This window comes from Callorhinus ursinus, unplaced genomic scaffold, assembly GCF_003265705.2.
Source record: "Callorhinus ursinus isolate GAN/ISIS: 27379988/994484 unplaced genomic scaffold, GSC_fseal_2.0 scaffold18, whole genome shotgun sequence".
Lineage (NCBI taxonomy): Eukaryota > Metazoa > Chordata > Mammalia > Carnivora > Otariidae > Callorhinus > Callorhinus ursinus.
In genome coordinates this window covers 15592789-15608737 of record NW_027397080.1, presented here as the reverse complement: position 1 = coordinate 15608737, position 15949 = coordinate 15592789, and the positions used below count along the sequence as shown (strand labels likewise).

Here is a 15949-nt window from a genome sequence, read left to right as displayed (position 1 = left end):
CAAATAGAACTTAGAATTTCAAAGAAATGAGGGACACCTGGGTGGCTCAGTCGGTTAAACATTTGCCTTCAGCTCAGTCATGATCCCAGGGATCAAGTCCTGCATCAGGCTCCTTGCTCAGCGGGGAGGCTGCTTCTCCCTCTGCCTGCCGCTCTCCCTGCTTATGCTCTCTCTCTCTGACAAATAAATAAATAAAATCTTAACAACAAAAAAAGAATTTCAAAGAAATGAAAAATAGGAGAGCAAAGACAAAAAAACCTAAGAGGATCAATACAGAAGGTTCAATATTCAACCGTCATTACAAAATGAAAGAGATGGGGCGTCTGGGTGGCTCAGTTGGTTAAGAGTCCAATTCTTGGATTCGTTTGGCTCAGGTCCTGATCTCATGATCGAGCCCTGCATCGGGCTCTGTGCTCAGTGGGAGTCGGCTTGGATATTTTCTCCCTGTGCCCCTTCCCCCTGCTCATGCATGCTCTGTCTCTCAAATAAATAGATAAATCTTAAAAAAAAAAAAAAAAAAAGAGGGCATCTGGATGGCTCAGTTGTTAAGTGTCTGCCTTCAGCTGGGGTCATGATCCCAGGGTCCTGGGATCCAGTGCCACATCATCGGGCTCCCTGCTCAGCGGGAAGCCTGCTTCTCCCTCTCCCACTACCCCTGCTTGTGTTCCCTCTCTCACTGTGTCTCTCTGTGTCAAATAAATAAATAAAATCTTAAAAAAAATAAAAATAAAAAAGAATGAAAGAGCAAAAACTGAGAAGAAATTATCAAAAAACTAATATAAGAGGGCACCTGGGTGGCTCACTCGTAAAGCATCTCCCTTCAGCTCAGGTCATGATCCCAGGGTCCTGGGATCAAGCCCCACATCGGGCTTCCTGCTCAGTGGGAAGGCTCCTTCTCCCTCTCCCACTCCCCCTGCTTGTGTTCCCTCTCTCACTGTGTCTCTGTCAAATAAATAAATAAAATCTTAAAAAAAAAACTAATATAAGAAAATGGAAATCGCACACATTGCTGGTAGGAATGTAAAAGGGTGTGGCACTTTGGAAAAAACGGGCAGTTCCTCAAAGGAAGAACATAGTTACCACATGACTCCGCACTTCTACTCCGAAGTATATTACCAAGAAAGATGAAAACATATTTCCACACAAAAATTTATACATGAATTAAAAAAAAAGAAAAAAACAAAATTTACACGTGAATGTTCAAGCAACATCATTCATAATAACCAAAAAGTGGATACAACCCATCAACTGATGAATGGTTAAACAAAATACAGTATGTCCATACAATGGAAGAGTATTCTGCCATAAAAAGAAATGAGATACTCATACCCCCTACAACAGGAACTTTAAAAACATTATACGAAGTGAAAGAAGGCAGTCACAAACATCACATATCATGACTCTATTTATCTGAAATGTCCAGAATAGGCCAATCTATAAAGACGGAAAGTAAATTAGTAGTTAGTTGCTTAAGGACTGGGGGTTGGGAAAAAATGGGAGTGACTGCTAATAGGTATGGGTTTCTTTCAGGGGTGAGGAAAATGTTCTAAAAATGACTTATGTTAAACCCTAAGAGACTTTTTTTTTTCTTTTTAAGATTTTCTTTATTTATTTGGGATGCCTGGGTGGCTCAGTGGGTTAAGCCTCTGCCTTCAGCTCAGGTCATGATCTCAGGGTCCTGGGATCAAGTCCCACATTGGGCTCCTTGCTCAGCAGGGAGCCTGCTTCTCCCTCTTCCCCTCCTCCTGCTCGTGATCTCTCTCTCTCTGACAAATAAATAAATAAAATCTTCAAAAAAAATTGTATTTATTTATTTATTTATTTGACAGAGAGAGAGAGAGAGACACAGCAAGAGAGCGAACACAAGCAGGGGGAGTGGGAAAAGGAGAAGCAGGCTTCCTGAGAAGTAGGGAGCCCAAGGCGGGGCTCGATCTCAGGACTCCAGGATCATGACCTGAGCTGAAGGCAGACGCCTAAAGACTGAGCCACCCAGGCGCCCCAACCCTAAGAGACTCTTAACTATAGAAAACAAACTGAGGGTTGCTGGAGGGGAGGTGGGTGGGGGGATGGGGTAACTGGGTGATGGACATTAAGGAGGGCACGTGATGTAATGAGCACTGGGTATTATATGCAACTGATGAATCACCAAACTCTACCTCTGAAACTAATAATATATGTTAAAAAAAAAATGTGTCGAGAGTTGCACAGTTCTGTGAAGAGACTAACAACCACTGAGCTGTAGATTTCAAATGAGTGAATTTTATGGTATATGAATTATATCTCAAAAAAACTGCTGCCTCAAACACTCCCCTACACATACACAAAGAGAGCAAATATTTTCCCTCTGGTTATAAAAATAAAAATAAAAATGAAGTTATACTATTTTTGTAACACGTATTTCTTTTCCCTTTACATTAGGGAAATTACATCATTACATATTCCTCAGCAAAGGCAAAACAGACAATAAGAAACTCCAAACCCTAAAATATACAAAATCGTCCCAGAATTGAGGCACTCAAGTCCCCACAATAAAAGCAGGCTCCAGGAACCCAGCACAACAAATAAAAAAAGATACATACTAAGACTCATATGAAAATTCAGAATTAAAGGAAGACTCTAAAAAAATTGGGATCAGAATAGCATGAGATTTCTTTCTTTTTTTAAGCAGGCTCCATGCCGAACGTGGGGCTCCATGAAAATATATATCTTTTTATAATCTAATTCTAAACCCATGCAAACTAAAAATTGTGAGGTTAGAATGTAAGATACTTTCAAATATTTGCTTCTCATCTCTCCTTTTGTAGGCAGTAACAACAGCAAAAAAAATGTGCTCTAACAAAAAAAGAGAGTAAATAAGAAGAGGATGTGGGGGGGCGCCTGGGGGGCTCAGTCGTTAAGCGTCTGCCTTCGGCTCAGGTCATGATCCCGGGATCCTGGGATCGAGCCCCACATTGGACTCCCTGCTCCGCAGGAAGCCTGCTTCTCCCTCTCCCACTCCCCCTGCGTGTTCCCTCTCTCGCTGTGTCTCTGTCCAACTAAAAAAAAAAGAAGAGGATGTGGGATCTAGGAAACAAGAGAGCCAAAGAGGAAAAAAATAGCAAAAGGAAGACCCAGGAGGGGTTTGTTCAAGGGGCCTAAAATTAATTAGACCAGAAGAAGATGGAGGGTTCTTTTTTTATTATTATTATTTAAATTTGATTAGCCAACATATAGTACATAATTAGTTTCAGATGTAGTGTTCAATGATTTATCAGTTGCATATAATACCCAGTGCTCATCACATCATGCGCCCTCCTAAAAGGATGGAGGTTTCTGAGAGTGAAATCTGAGTCAGGGAGGGGAGGACCCAAATCTGTAGATTATTTTTCCATTTGGAAAACAATGTTGATAGGTGTATACCAGAGCTGATAGCAGAACCAGAATAAAAATGGCACAAAGAAAACTAAATAAAAATAAGTCAATTATAGGGGCGTCTGGCTAGCTCAGTCAGGACAGTGTGCGACTCTTGATCTCAGGGTTGTAAGTTCAAGTCCCATGTTGGGTATAGAGATTACTTAAAAAAATAAAATCTTTGGGGCGCCTGGGTGGCTCAGTCATTAAGCGTCTACCTTCAACTGAGGTCATGATCCCAGGGTCCTGGGATTGAGCCCTGCATTGGGCCTTTCTTCTCCCTCTCCCACTCCCCCTGCTTGTGTTCCCTCTCTTGCTATGTCTCTGTCAAATAAATAAAATCTCTAAAAAATAATAAAATAAAATAAATAAAATCTTTAAAAAAAAAAGTCAATTATCACCTTCAGGAGGTAGTACAAAACAGGACTTGGTTCAGTGGTGAACAATATGTACTTGATCAGAATAATGTCAATACTGATTTCTGAGTTATTTTTAAAAGTTGTGACAAAACTATATTGAAGGGATGCCTGGGTGGCTCAGTTGGTTAAGTGACTGCCTTCGGCTCAGGCCATGATCCCGGGGTCCTGGGATCAAGTCCCGTATCAGGCTCCTTGCTCGGTGGGGAGCCTGCTTCTCCCTCTGCCTGCCACTTCCCCTGCTTGTTCTCTCTCTCTCTCTCTCTGACAAATAAATAAATAAAATCGTTAAAATATATATATTAATCAGAAACTATATTAGAAAAATGAGGGAAAGGAAAGCATGAATGGACATGTGTGTGGCTTAACAAAATCGTCATCTACAGGAAGTCAATAGACAGAAACCAAAGAATATCTGTTTAAGTGTATTACTTAGAAATATGGAGGAATATGAGAGAAACAACTACAACTGTTGAAAGTGATTGCCTATGAGCTGCAAACTAAGCCCTTTCCACCAAGCAAAAGTAGCAGCAGCGGCTACGTATAAAGCGTAGGCATTCTCCCAGGTGATTTGTAGAAGTTATTCCATGGGACCCTCACAATAACCCTATCGGTAAATAATACCACACCCTACCAACACAAGAGGAAGCTGAGTCTGAAAAAGCTTTAGTGACATGTCCACAGCTACAAAGCTGGTAAGTGGCAGAGCCAAGATTCAAATTCAGATGTGTCTGCCTCTGAAGTCTGTGCTCTGAACCACTATTATCTATTAGCTCTCAGGGACACAGACTCATCATGCCCAACCCCACCTTACCTCCTCCACATCTTCATCCAATTGCTCATTAGGATCCACTTCTCTTACTAAGTCTTGTAATTTCTTCTTGGTCAATACCTAAAGTTAATTGGGAGAAGATTTTTCAGCCAAGTATTAAGGAAACAGAACACTTCATTACCCTCTAATGAAGAAATGCTGTCAATTTGTTGGGTTTAGTTTCTACCTTCCAAAAGTTAACAGTCTGGCCTCCCTGGTAGTCTGCTCCAAGACTATACTTCCAAGACAGAAGTGGCCTAGGGAAAGGCTAAAAGAGCAGTGTGGAAGAGAGGCCAACACCTGTCAGTTTATTTCTGCCTCTTGAGCTCACTGTGCCTTACCTTCCCTCTATATTATGTAATTTGCAATTTTCCGACCACCGTAACTGGTACTGCACCTCTGTTGCCTTTGGACATGTTTTCCCACCCTTCTTCCTATCTGCTCAGTCCATGGTGCCTCCTTTCTGCCTTTCCTAACCCACCTAGGTCAAAGGAACCACTTCCTCCTTTGGCCTCTACCGTACCCCATGCACCCTTCTGTCACTGCATATATTTATAAACTTGCCTGTTTCTGACTTAATAGGCTGAAAGCTCTCTGATGGCAGGGAACATGTGTTCATCTCTGTATAATATTTGCCTAAGTGTGTACAACTGTGATTCCTCTTTCACTGAAATGTCATTTCACATACACATGCCATTAAACAATAATCAAAGGACACACATTAAAATGCTAACCATAGTTTTTTGGGGTGGTGGTAGAATTATGGGCTCTTTATTCTGTATTTCTAAAGTTTCTGTGATAAGCATGTATAATCTTGGACATAAAGAAGAGATGAATTTTTAAAATAAATTATTTGTTAATTATGTGTCAGATCTATCCATTCTACCATTACCACTTAAGGCAAGCCTTCATTCCATGTCTTGATTTACTGCAAAAGTCTTAGTTAGACTTGGTCTTCCTCTCAGTCTACCCCTTTCCTACCTTTCTTGTCCACTTACTGCCAAGTTAATCCTCCTAAGACATACAACTTTTATTATGTTACTTACTCCTTTATTAAATATTTGCAGATTGTCTAATGACTAAGAGTTTCAAAAGAGACAGACTAGTATATGCCCAGTATATTCTGCCATAATCCTGCCTATATAATTTTACCTCCTGTTCTTCTCTAACAGACTCCACAGGTTGGCTTCCTGACTATCTGCCCAACCCTCCCCATTCGCCTTTGCTAGTCCCTCCCCCCATTCCCTTGAAATGTCTCTCCCTCCTACTCTATCCAGCCTACAAGGCCCAAGACAAGAGATTATACTTATTTCTTATCTCTTGTGGCTCTGGAGGGCAGAATCAGAATCATGGGCAGAAAGTGGGGGAGAGGGGGCATGTGGGGGCAGATTTTAGAATCAGTGCAGAAAGTTAATAATAGAGCAGCTGGCTGAACTAGAAGGAGAAAAGACAGGAGGCAATAATGCTTTTATTACAGGAATAATGAATAATGAATCCATTAGTTATTTTATTATTTTATTTAACTACTTTATTTAACAATTATATAGCGTATATATATTTATACCTACATATATAAAAACCTGTCATAGGCAACAGTGTTAGTGTGTAGGAATGTATGTACGTATACATAACACATAAACACCACAGAGTAAACACTGACAAACGTTGTACATGATAATTTGATAAAGAACTTTAGAAGTCCAAAGGAGGGAAAAGACTTTTTCAGCTGAGAGGAAGAGGCAGCATCTGAGACAGACATCTCTCAAAGCATTATTGGTTCAAATAACAGATAAGAGATGCCTAGGGAGAGCAAAAAGTAAGAGATGATACCTGATTGTTTTCAGGGCTGAGACGCCCTCCTGTCCCAGGAGTACCCGGTATCTTTACCACTGTAGTGCTATTGGCCATGGAGCCTTGTGGAGGGGTGCTGGCTGGTTCCGGTTTTATGGATGAGAAATTGGAGAGGTTGATTAGGGCTGAGGGGCCAAACTGGTTCATAATCTGCCGAGCTTTGGACTTCAGCTCATAGAGCTTATCGAGATCCTGTTTCTTTTTGGAGCTGTGAGGACCAAGGCCAATCAACTGTAGAAGGAAAACAAGAGAACTAGCTCCAGAAACACCTTTAATAAAGGATAAGGTTTGAAAGTAAAATTGCATAATGTCTGTCAGACTTGAAGGGTCTTCAGGATATCTGGGATAGTGACCATTTGATACCTGCACATTAAAAATGGAGGGAATGAAGAATGTTCATTGCTCTCACCTCATATTTAGAAACCATCTCTTCTCCAAAAGCTAAATGAAATAGTCCACAAAATTAAATAAGGAAGAAAGTAAATGAAATAAATCTTACATACAAAAATAAACTAGAATAAGACATTTTTGAAGACTTTGTAAAAACAGAATAGGTTAAGTACTACATGCATTATTTTTGAACAGCAAATAATGTTAAGTTCAAATAAATCATGGCACAATCACATATTTAAAACTCAGCCACAAAACTTAAGAAAACAGATTAGTTCATTTTGGCACTTCAAAACATGCTTAAGTCTATGTCAGGTCTATGTCTAATAAACACAATTTTTAGCAACTGTTAAAAGTAAGCTGTTCCTTGTCATCAAGAGCAAATTTTCTGTGTTAGCAATCTTTAAGTACATGCAGAGTCCCTAGGCTGGAGTAGCCAAGACTCCTCAATTTTAAAGCCATGAGGTAGACACTGTGGACAGCAGCTTTGGTGTCATCAAGACCAGAAGCACATTTACCAAGTTCTGCCAATAGTGGCCTCAGTGCGCTTACTTACAGCTATCTGAGTGTCTAGATCTTTAATTACATCAGCAACGGCTGTGAGCCCGGTGAAATGAGAGGCAGCCATTTTCAAAAGCTACCTGTAAATGAACAACTGGCATCAAGCACCACCCTTGCCACAGCACCATTTTAATTGCATGGCTTGGCACATCTTCACTGACCAGGATCCAAGCAAACCAGATGTGGAGAAACACATCCTTATTCTTGTCTCCTTATTCATACTGGGCACTGAGGAAAACATCTCCATCTCTTTCATACACAACTTTTAAAATTAATTAATGATGATTATAGTAATATAGATTCTCTTCCAATAAAACAGTGTTCTATTGTTAGGGATAAGCTAGCAGCATATGAAAACATTGGCCAAAACTGTGAAATGAACCTGCAGGAATCATGGCAGTGGTTTTCAGAACTTGGTGAAGTTTAGCAACCTAAATGAGTATCTGCCCTGTCAACTCTTGCCCCGTACTGCTGCGTTCCTCCCCCAACAAATTGTCTAACTCTCTAATATGAGAAATGACCTCTCCTGGTTTGCCCTTAACAAAAGTAACTGACAGGGCACCTGGGTGGCTCAGTCCATTAAGCGTCTGCCTTTGGCTCGGGTCATGATCCCAAGGTCCTGGGATCAAGCCCTGTGTCGGGCTCCCTGCTCAGTGGAGAGTCACCTTCTCCCTCTGCCCCTCCTCCAGCTTGTGCTCTCTCTCTCTCTCTCTCAACTAAATAAAATCTTTAAAAATAAATAAATAAAAGCAACTAACTACGTACTGGTTAAGTGACCAAGAGAAAACTTGTTGGCCGAGTCAGCCGAGAAGATAGGAGAGCATCGGGATCACGTGTTTGTTTTTTAACCATATGCCTCCTTTTCCCTTACCCACAAATGTTACCACCAGAAGAATCAGGATAGGGAAAGATTGTTAACATGGTAGTAGTTAACAAAGTATTCCCCCACAGCAAGTTATGAAAGAGCCTTATTAAAGATTATCAGTATGTTCACCCCACTGAACATTATACCTTTCAAATAACATTCACACAACCTTCAAGGGGCTTCCCAAATAGTACTGGGTATTGCTCAAAATAAGTAGAAGACTTTTTTTGTAACAGAGATTTCTGTATAACGGGAATTTCTATAATAAGACCTGTAGACAAAAATATAGCCTATCGGGGCGCCTGGGTGGCTCAGATGGTTAAGCGTCTGCCTTCGGCTCAGGTCATGATCCCAGGGTCCTGGGATCGAGTCCCACATCGGGCTCCCTGCTCCTTGGGAGCCTGCTTCTCCCTCTGCTTCTCTCTCTCTCTCCCTCTCTCTCTGTCTCTCATGAATAAATAAAATCTTTAAAAAAAAATATAGCCTATCTACACAGCACCAAAAATGAATAATCATTTATCAAATTAGGAATTAACCTTAAGGAATAGCTCCAGTGGCTATTAATGAAATAAGGGGAATCTGTACATTGTAAGAAAAATCAAAGTTTGTCTCTCAGAAACTAGACTGTATTTTACTGTACTGTTTTGTTGAGAAGCAAACAATACTTCTGCATTTTCAGTAATTCTGGGAAAGTGAGCTACTTCTTCCATTAAAACAAAACAAAGCAGATGATAACCAGACACTCATTACCAGACTGACACTGCCCTTAGTTTCCTAGACTGTTCCTTTATTTGGTTGGATTTAAAACACCATATTCGAGGGCGCCTGGGTGGCCTGTTGGTTAAGCGACTGCCTTCAGCTCAGGTCATGATCCTGGAGTCCCAGAATCAAGTCCCGCATCGGGCTCCCTGCTCAGCGGGGAGTCTGCTTCTCCCTCTGACCCTCTCTCCTCTCATGCTCTCTATCTCATTCTCTCTCTCAAATAAATAAATAAAATCTAAAAAAAACCACACTGTATTCGTAGGGGTGATGATTACATGGGTTTATACAATGTCAAATTCAACACACTGAATATTTAAGATCTGTGCATTTTACTGTATATAAATTATACCACAATTAAGGACAATAAATCAAATCTCTTGCCTCCCCCACCCAAATAAGTAAAGGACTGCACTCTTAGGCAATTATCCCAGAAAAATGAAATCTTGTGCTCCCATGCAAACGTATATGCTAATGTTCATAGCATTTATCAATAGGGAAAAAGATCATTGAATAAATGATGGTATGAGTACATCTGGAAAATATCTGGTGTCATGTTTAAAATTTAAATATTTGATCCACCTGGAATGAGAAGGTTATATATATTCCTCCCTTCACATATTCCTCTATTCCACTTTTTTAAAAAGATTTTATTTGGGGCGCCTGGGTGGCTCAGTTAAGTGTCTGCCTTCAGCTCAGGTCATGATCCCAGAGTCCTGGGATCGAGCCCCACATTGGGCTCCCTGCTCGGCGGGAAGCCTGCTTCTCCCTCTCTCCCTCCCCTTGCTTGTGTTCCCTCTCTTGCTGTGTCTCTCTCTGTCAAATAAAATCTTTAAAAATTTTTTTTAAATATATGAATAAATAAAAGATTTTATTTATCTATTTGACAGAGAGATAGAGCCAGAGAGCACAAGCAGGGGGAATGGAAGAGGGAGAAGGAGAAGCAGGCTCCCCACTGAGCAGGGAGCCCCATGCAGGGCTCGATCCCAGGACCCCAGGATCATGACCTGAGCTGAAGGCAGATGCTTAACTGACTGAGCTACCCAGGCGCCCCTATACTCCTCTATTTCAAATGGATCAAATATTTAAACCTTAAATATAAAATAATATACTAGAATGTAGGAGATTTAAAAAAACATTCTGAAATCTAAACCTCTCACTTTGTACAAAAACTAACTCAAAATGGATCACAGACTTTAATGTAAAACGTACAATTATTTTTTTAAAGATTTTATTTATTTGAGAGAGAGAATGAGAGAGAGAGAGAGCACATGAGAGGGGGGAGGGTCAGAAGGAGAAGCAGACTCCCTGCTGAGCAGGGAGCCCGATGCGGGACTCTATCCCGGGACTCCAGGATCATGACCTGAGCTGAAGGCAGTCACTTAACCAACTGAGCCGCCCAGGCGCCCTAAAACGTACAACTATAAAACTTTTAGAAAAAACAGGAGAAAATCTTTGGGCTCTACCAGGCAGAGTTCTTAGACTTGACACCAAAAGCACAATCAGTAAAAGGAAATACTGATAAATTGGCCCTCATCAAATTAAAAAAGTTTCTTCTGTGAAAGCCCCATGTGGAAAGGATGAAAAGACAAGCTACGGAGTAGGAGAAAATATTTACAAACTACATATCCAACAAAAAACTAGTATCTAGAATGTATAAAGAACTCTCAAAACTCAAGGTTGTTTTTTTTTTTTAAGTAATTCAGTCACAAAATGGAGAGAAGACGCAACCAGACATTTCACCAAAGAGGATATACAGACGGCAAATGAAGCACATGAAAAGACGTTCAACATCATTACTCATTAAGGAAAGGCAAATTAAACCTGCAATGAGATAAAACCACACACCTGACTAAAATAAAAAATAGTGATAGAACCAAATGTTGACGAGGATGCAGAGAAACTGGATCACTGGTAGACTGCCAGTGGGAATGGAAACAGAATAGCCACTCTGTAAAACCGTTTACAGGTTCTTAAAAAATCTATCATGTAGTGCCACAGAGAAACCTAAAAAGACATGAAGACAAAATGGAAAAACTATGATCTGAATAAATTATGGACTTCAGTTAATAATATTGTATCAAGGGGCACCTGGGTGGCTCAGTCGGTTAAGCGTCTGCCTTCAGCTCAGGTCATGATCCCAGGGTCCTGGGATCAAGCCCCGCATCAGGCTCCCTGCATCAGACTCCCTGCTCCATAGGGAGCCTGCTTCTCCCTCTCCCTCTGCCTGCCGCTCCCCCTGCTTGTGCTCTCTCTGTCAAATAAATAAATAAAATCTTTAAAAATAATAATACTGTATCAATACTGGTTCATTAGTTGGAACAAACGTGCCATACTAATGTAAGATGCTACTATGGAGAAACTTGCTACAGGGTGTATGGTAACTGTATTATCTCCCCCATTTTTCTGTAAACCTAAAACTGTTCTAAGAAATAGCTTATTAAAAAAAGAAAAAGGGAGGGGCGCCTGGCTGGCTCAGTCAGCAGAGCATGCAACGGTACAGCATGCAACTCTTTTTTTTAAGATTTTTTTTTTTTTAGAGAGAGAGAGAGAGGGAGAGAGTGAGGGAGAGCAAATGCGGAAGGGGGAGGCACAGAGGGAGAGGGACAAGCAGACTGCACTGAGCGTGGAGCCGGACACAGGGCCCGATCCCACCACCCCAAGGTCATGACCTGAGCCAAAATCAAGAGTCAGATGCTTAACTGACTGAGCCACCGCGGTGTCCCAAAGAGCATGCGATTTTAATCTCAGGGTTGTGAGTTCAAGCCCCATGTTGGGTGTGGAGCCTACTTAAAAAAAAAAAAGGGAAAAAAAGAACAAATCACTAATACATAAACAATAGGGATAACTTAAAATATTTAAATAAAAAAAGAGAAAAGCCAGTCTCAAAAAAATACACACTGTATGATTCTGTTTATATGAAATCCTAATCTCTAATGATCTAAAAACTAATCTCTAGCAATAGATGAGGCAGAGAAGTTTGGGGCATGGGGGAGTTTGTGTGGTGGATGGGGGAAGTTTGTATGGTGGATGTAAACACTCTGTATCTTGAGTGGGGTGATGCTTACCCAGCTGCATACATTTATCAAAGCTGATCAAACTATCTACTTATAATGTACATATTTTATTGTATGCAAATTATACCTAAATAAAATTGACTATGAAAAAAGAAATCTCAACATGCAACATGACCCAACCAAGGCCTAGGCATTTATCCTAGAAAAATGAAAACTTAAGTTCACACCAAAACCTGCACATGAATATTCATAGTAGCTTTATTTGTAATACTCAACTGTAATCAGTTCAGATGTCTCTCAAGAAGTGAATGGTTAAACATCCATACCACAGAAAATTACTTATCAATAAAAAGGAAAAAACTTGATACACACAACTTGGACGAACCTCCAGAGAATTATGCTGAACAAAAGACAATACAAAACAATGAATCATGGGACACTACATCAAAAACTAATGATGTAATGTATGGTGATTAACATAATAAAATAAAATTTTTTAAAAAATAAAAAGTAAAAAAAAAAATTCAGAATTCTGGTATCTCTTGAAACCAGAACGCCACACATTCTTGAAAGGCAAAAATCAGCTAGAGCTAAGTAACAGCAATCCCATTTAATAAGGGGATGCTAATCTCCAATTTTTCATAATCTTTATCATTCATATCATACATACATTTTTGAATTCCACAGCCACGCCTGGAACTTTTTTTTTTTTTAAAGATTTTATTTATTTGACAGAGAGAGCACAAGCAGAGGGAGAGAGAGGGAGAAGCAGGCTCCCTGCTGAGCAAGAAGCCCGATGTGGGACTCGATCCCAGGACCCTGGGAGCATGACCCAGGCCAAAGGCAGCTGCTTAACCGACTGAGCCACCCAGGCATCCCACCACCTGGAACTTTTATGTTCTATGTCTCACCACTGTTGTTAGTTGCTACTTGAGTTTTTAAGCTCCTGTAGGACAATAAATCTGATTTTATTCCTTATTATAATCTTGGCACCTTAAAAAAAAAAAAAGACAATACAAAAAGAGTACATTTGGGCGCCTAGGTGGCTGTCAGTTAAGCATCTGCCTTCGGCTCAGGGCATGATCTCAGGGTCCTGGGATCAACTACCGCATCGGGCTCCCTGCTCAGCGGGAAGCCTGTTTCTCCCTCCCACTCCCCCTGCTTGTGTTCCCTCTCTCTGTCTGTCAAATAAATAAAATCTTAAAAAATAAATAAGGAGTACATTTATATAACATCTTTGAAATGATAAAATTTTAGGAATAGAGGACAGATTAGTGAGATTGTCAGGGACTGGGTGGCAGGGAAGCAGATGTGGTTATAAAAGGGCAAAATGAGGGACCTTTGTGACAGAATCATTCAGTGTCTTGACTGTGATGATGGATAAAAGAACCTATAAAAGTGACTAAGTTGTATAGGACTTAATCCACATACACCCACAACTGAACACAAGTAAACAGATACAAGTAAAACTAGTAAATCTGAATAAGACTGGTAGATTTTATCAATGTCAATATCCTGATTGTCATAATAGACAGCAATTTTGCAAAATGTACTACTGGGGAAAATTGAGCAAAGTATACAAGAGATCTCTCTGCATTATTTCTCATAACTACACATAAATCTACAATTATCTCAATTATTTAAAAATTGAAAAAAAATTATTCTCAGCAGTAAGTGAAAAGCAGTTCTGGGGTACCCGGGTGGCTGTCAGTTAATCATCTGACTTGATTTTGGCTCAGGTCGAGACCTCGAGGTTGTGGGATCGAGTCTCATATCAGGTTCCAAGTGGAGTCCGCTTAGGTTTCTCTTTCTCCCTCTCCCTCTGCCCCTCTCCCCCCAACTCATGCTCACTTGGTCTTATTCTCTAAGATAAATAAATAAATCTTAAGAAAGAAAAGTCCTTCTAAAGATGACCCAAAGCTCAGGAGTCATAAAAGACTGACATGTTCAATTACATACAAATAAAGATGTGTGAAAAATAAATAAATTTTTAAATAAAAATAAAAATGTCTGCATGGCAACAAACATAATAATAATTAAAGGACAAAAGACAAACCAGCAAAAATATATGCAATATGTATCAAAGACAAAGGACTAATTTCTTTTACATATAAAAAATACCTATACATCAATAGGCACCCAACCACCTAAAAGAAAAATTGCAAAATCAACAAAAACGACAGTACAAGAAATTCAAATAGCTCTTAAAGTAATGAAATGATCCTTAAAAAAAAGTAATGAAATGATTCTTATTCTCATTGATAATAAAAATGCAAATTAAAACTATTTATTCCTCCTTTGGCAATGATGAAAAGTTCTATACCTACTGTTTGAAAGTTTTATAGAGAAATAGTCATTTCACACATTGTTGGAGTTGGAAGGGGGTGGAGGATATAAATTAGTTAGGTTTCTACAAAGGGCTACTTGGCACTATCTACCAAAATTAAAAAAGCATGTATTGGGGCACCTGGGTGGCTCAGTTGGTCGAGCATCCAACTCTTGATTTTGGCTCAAGTCATGATCTCAGGGTCGTGAGATCAAGCCCTGCGTCGCATAGAGCCTGCTTAAGATTCTCTCTCATTCCTCCTCTGCCCCCCCATTCACGCATGCGTTCTCTCTCTAAAAAAAAGAAAAGCATATATTGTTTTGATCCCATAGTTCTATCTTTAGCGATTTATATTATAGTTGGATATCTATGTAAATAGAAAACTATAAATACGAGGAATATCAACCTAAATGTCCAACAAAAGTGATATAGTTAAATAAATTAAGGTATAACCACAAAATGAAATACATTGAAAAAGAGTAAGACTCATGAAAATATTAAGCTGGGGTGCCTGGGTGGCTCAGTGGGTTAAGTGACTGCCTTCAGCTCAGGTCATGATCCCGGGGTCCTGGGATCAAGTCCCGCATCGGGCTCCCCCTGCTCTGCAGGGAGCCTGCTTCTCCCTCTGTCTGCCACTTCCCCTGCTTGTGCTCTCTCTCTCTGTCAAATACATAAATAAAGGCTTTTTAAAAAAATAAAATAAATTAAAAAAAAGAGCAAATATTAAGCTGAATGAAAGAATCCAGGGGTGCCTGGCTAGCTCAGTTGGAAGAGCATGTAACTCTTGATCTCGAGGTTGTGAGTTCAAGCCCCATGCTGGGTGTACAGATTACTTAAATAAAACTTTTTTTAAAATTTAAAAAACAGGGGGCGCCTGGGTGACTCAGTTGTTAAGCATCTGCCTTCGGCTCAGGTCATGGTCCCAGGGTCCTGGGATCGAGCCCCGCATCGGGCTCCCTGCTCTGCAGGAAGCCTGCTTCTCCCTCTCCCGCTTTCCCTGCTTGTGTTCCCTCTCTTGCTGTGTCTCTCTCTGTCATATAAATAAAATCTTAAAAAAAAAATTTAAAAGGGGTGCCTGCGTGGCTCAGTTGGTTGAGCGACTGCGTTCGGCTCAGGTCATGATCCTGGAGTCCCGGATCGAGTCCCATGTCGGGCTCCCTTCTCGGCGGGGAGTCTGCTTCTCCCTCTGACACTCCCCCCTCTCATGTGCTCTCTCTCCATTCTCACTCTCTCAAATAAATAAATAAATAAAATCTTTTAAAAAAATTTAAAAAACAATAAATGAATCTAGTTGAAAAGACATGTATGATTCCATTTATATGAAATGTCCAGAATAGACAAATCTATAGAGACAGAAAGTAGATTAGTGGTTGCCAGGGCTGAGGAGTGGGGGAAAGGGACAGAGATTGACTGCTAATGGTAGAGGATTTATTTTAGGGGGGATAAAAATAATCTGAAATTAGATTATGGTGATGGTTGCACAACCGTGAATGTACAAAAAAGTCATTGAACTGTACATCTGATAATGGTGAATTGTATGATATGTGAATAGCATCTCAATAA

At 40.2% G+C, this 15949-nt stretch overlaps 1 protein-coding gene across 3 annotated transcripts in view; it reads right to left on the bottom strand.

Annotated features, from left to right (window-relative positions):
* The window catches only part of TAF12 (TATA-box binding protein associated factor 12), a 35121-nt gene that overhangs the window by 11719 nt on the left and 7453 nt on the right, over positions 1-15949 (bottom strand). The window contains exons 2-4 of one of the 3 annotated variants that reach the window (XM_073903083.1): positions 7415-7499; positions 6448-6699; positions 4621-4698 (exon numbers count right to left, since the gene is read on the bottom strand). In XM_073903083.1, coding sequence (XP_073759184.1) covers positions 4621-4698; positions 6448-6699; positions 7415-7486 — 402 coding nt within the window. In that variant the 5' untranslated portion in view covers positions 7487-7499. Of the gene's footprint in view, positions 1-4620; positions 4699-6447; positions 6700-6877; positions 6897-7414; positions 7500-15949 lie in introns of those variants that run through there. The other 2 variants (XM_073903084.1, XM_025856838.2) reach the window with 2 other exon arrangements.